At 39.1% G+C, this 3,499-nt stretch overlaps 1 protein-coding gene across 1 annotated transcript in view; it reads right to left on the bottom strand.

Annotated features, from left to right (window-relative positions):
- The window catches only part of pcca (propionyl-CoA carboxylase subunit alpha), an 18,440-nt gene extending 14,941 nt beyond the window's left edge, over positions 1 to 3,499 (bottom strand). Inside the window, exons 1-4 of the mRNA XM_054600346.1 lie at positions 3,397 to 3,499; positions 662 to 739; positions 403 to 450; positions 77 to 145 (exon numbers count right to left, since the gene is read on the bottom strand). Of these exons, the coding sequence (XP_054456321.1) occupies positions 77 to 145; positions 403 to 450; positions 662 to 739; positions 3,397 to 3,450 (249 nt within the window). The 5' untranslated portion in view covers positions 3,451 to 3,499. The remainder of the gene's footprint in view (positions 1 to 76; positions 146 to 402; positions 451 to 661; positions 740 to 3,396) is intronic.

Raw genomic sequence — 3,499 nt, forward strand, 5'->3', positions numbered from 1 at the left:
CAGACAGACAGACAGACAGACAGACAGACAGACAGACAGACAATACTGGCAAGAATGAACCCAGATGGGGACTCACAGCACTGGAGTCGACATCACTGTGAACAGCTACAGTCTGGATGCCCATCTTGTGACATGTCTTCATCACCTGATGGAAAAACACACAACATTAACACGTTGATAGCTACTGGTTGGTAAGAACAAAATCTGAAAAACAGCAGCAAAAGCACAGTTTGTAATCAAAAGCGGACAAAACTCTGCGCTACTGAGTTTTCTTTACAAGCCCCATACGCAGTGGTACAGGATCAAGCGCCAGTAAGTATGTCTGTATTAGTTCAACTGTAACCACAACAATTTGAGTTAGATTTAATTTAAAGTACATATCATTGTGTCCGCAATTCTTACCCTGCAGGCAATCTCTCCTCTGTTGGCAATGAGGATCTTATCAAAAGTCTGTAGAGGGAAACAGCAAACAGATTGTTGATCACGTCACTCCCCCTATTTGTCCATCCAACTCCTGAGAATGGCATTTTTTCCAAAAAGGACACTGTACTTACCAATGTCAACCCGTCTTGCCTTAGAACTATTTGTACATTTCCCTCAGTGTCAACATCTGCTTTTTGAATACATCGATGGTTATAGTCAAACAGGGAGAAGGCATTACCTTTTCATTGGGACTGTAGACGGTGGAATATTGAGCGTTACAGTGCACTGTACAGCATCTGGTCCGGAATGACGCATACTGCAAAACACATAGAGATGCACTTTATTAGGCTCCTATATATTATTTATTTTATTCATTGTTATATTCAATTAGGGTTGCTTTAAGTGGTATGTGTTAGGGGTATTCGATTAAATCTACTCCATTTCTGTTCATCACTTTTATTTCAATTTCTATGTCAAGGTAAAATATGTTGCAAGAAAATCTACCTTCACTTTCAACAGGATTTCTTGTCTGGTTAAATGTAAAGCATATTGATACAATAAATAATACATTGGTCAGACTCGAGCCATTGTTTGATCTTATTCTGTGTTGGAAGACTTAACCAGAATCACTATCAAGGTGCATGCTGCCTTAAATGTGCTTAAAGACATGCATCTTATTCATCAATTTAATGAGAACAGACTCCTGCTGGCGTATGATGCATTCTACAAGTTATATTGGTATAAGGTATTTCATAACATAACTCAGAACACAGCGGCCTTGAAAAAACCCAGAAATGAATTAGCCTTTAACTTCCGTTTCCCTCGTCAAGCCAAGAGGCTTTCTGAACGGGTTTTTGGTTAACACAAGTTTACCAGATTTTAACGTTTTTTCAACAACCTAAAATATGTTGGTAAATACCCCTCTCCACTCAAGCGGCTAAATGTCATCATTAGAAGAACACTAGTCTGCCTCTAGCTAAGTAATGATTTAAAGTCCTGCTCGTTTATAACCTTACATTAATTTTTTTACTTCTGGCAATCCCATTTACACTTCAAAAATCATGTGCGGAGATTATCTTGTTGAACAAAACAAGTAAGTATGATTAACATTAAGATTATAAAATAGTGTGGAGATTACGTGATCAAACATACGTCATCCATGCACTCTAATTTGCCCCGGAACATCTTGGTCTGTTGATAACACCCCTTGGAAAGTTTCAGACTTCTTAGAACACATAAGCAAGTCTCAAGCAAATACCTACTCTAAAGGTTGCACTGCACCACCTCATCAGTTATGCAATAGAGCTTGTTGGAGTGACAAAGAAAGAAATATGATATTTTGTGTGAGTGAAAAAAAATGTGATTGAGGCCTTCTGATGCACAAGACTTGAGCAAATTACCAACTCATAGAGACAGAAGGAAAGAGGTTTGTACAGAATAATACGCTGTGGCGTAGTGGAGAGCAAGGTAGTTCTCCAATCAGAGGGTCGGTGGTTCGATACCCGGCTTCAGCAGTCGATGTGTCCTTGGGCAAGACACTTAACCCCAAGTTGCTCCTGAAGGCTTGCCATCGGTGTGGACTGGATGATGAATGTTAGTTAGAGTCTGATGGTGGCACCTTGATGGTAGCCTGTCATCAGTGTGTGAATGATATGTAATATACAGTGGGTACGGAAAGTATTCAGACCCCTTTAAATTTTTCACTCTTTGTTTCATTGCAGCCATTTGCTAAAATCGAAAAAGTTCATTTTTTTTCGCATTAATGTACACTCAGCAACCCATCTTGACAGAAAAAAACAGAAATGTAGAAATGTTTGCAAATTTATTAAAAAAACAAATATCACATGGTCATAAGTATTCAGACCCTTTGCTGTGACACTCATATTTAACTCACATGCTGTCCATTTCTTCTGATCCTCCTTGAGATGGTTCTACTCCTTCATTGGAGTCCAGCTGTGTTTAATTAAACTGATTGGACTTGATTAGGAAAGGCACACACCTGTCTATATAAGACCTTACAGCTCACAGTGCATGTCAGAACAAATGAGAATCATGAGGTCGAAGGAACTGCCCAAGGAGCTCAGAGACAGAATTGTGGCATTCTGTCAAGATGGGTTGCTGAGTGTACATTAATGCGAAAAAAAATGAACTTTTTCGATTTTAGCAAATGGCTGCAATGAAACAAAGAGTGAAAAATTTAAAGGGGTCTGAATACTTTCCGTACCCACTGTACTACTGACTGTAAGTCGCTTTGGATAAAAGCGTCTGCTAAATGACTGTAATGTAATGTAATAATAGGTCGTTTTAAAACAATGGAAAGATCCTTTATTCATTTACAATGCAGAAAGATAAAAAAAAAGCTCAGACTTGTGCCTTCGTCAGCATGCAGGTTCAGTGGTAGAATGAGAAATCCAGGTTAGGATTCTGAGTGTAAACCAATCTGCTTTACTTTTGCTGTTAAAATGTCACCAAAAACATCATTCTGACTGTGTGTCCTCTAGCGGCCTGTGACCTTAGAGGACCTCAGTGTCTACCATGAACTCCAGAGAAGTCTTGCATAACATTTCTTTCTACAATCAACACCTGAAATGATGAAGGCAGTTGCAAATGACAAGTTAGTACAAAATGTAAACCATACTTTGGTGTTTCATTTTTTACCTCTTTACTTAAGATTTCATTAAACGTTTGTTTTTTTTCCTTTTTACAAACTGAAATGCAGCCGTTTTCATAGGATAACAATAAGTATGTGTATATGTTGTTCCATCATGACAGAGTTCAATAAACTGCGTGAGAGAAACGTCAAAGTCACTCTGTCCCACTAAAGCAACGCGAGACTTCATCATTTCCTTCAAGTTCACGCACTTTATAAACACTTTATAAACGTTGTTCTATGTATTTGACCTCTTCTAAAGACGTTCTGTGTGTTATCTGTATGCACGTCCTATGAGGAACACTCCGGACTGTCCGGCTCACCTTTACGGATAACAGCAGTCTGTTCAGTGACGGAGGGAGCCTGTGCGCCGCCATCTTGCCAAACTGTGACGTCGACAAAACAAATCGACGTCATTACGCAGCT

The sequence above is a fragment of the Anoplopoma fimbria genome, chromosome 6 (assembly GCF_027596085.1).
Source record: "Anoplopoma fimbria isolate UVic2021 breed Golden Eagle Sablefish chromosome 6, Afim_UVic_2022, whole genome shotgun sequence".
Lineage (NCBI taxonomy): Eukaryota > Metazoa > Chordata > Actinopteri > Perciformes > Anoplopomatidae > Anoplopoma > Anoplopoma fimbria.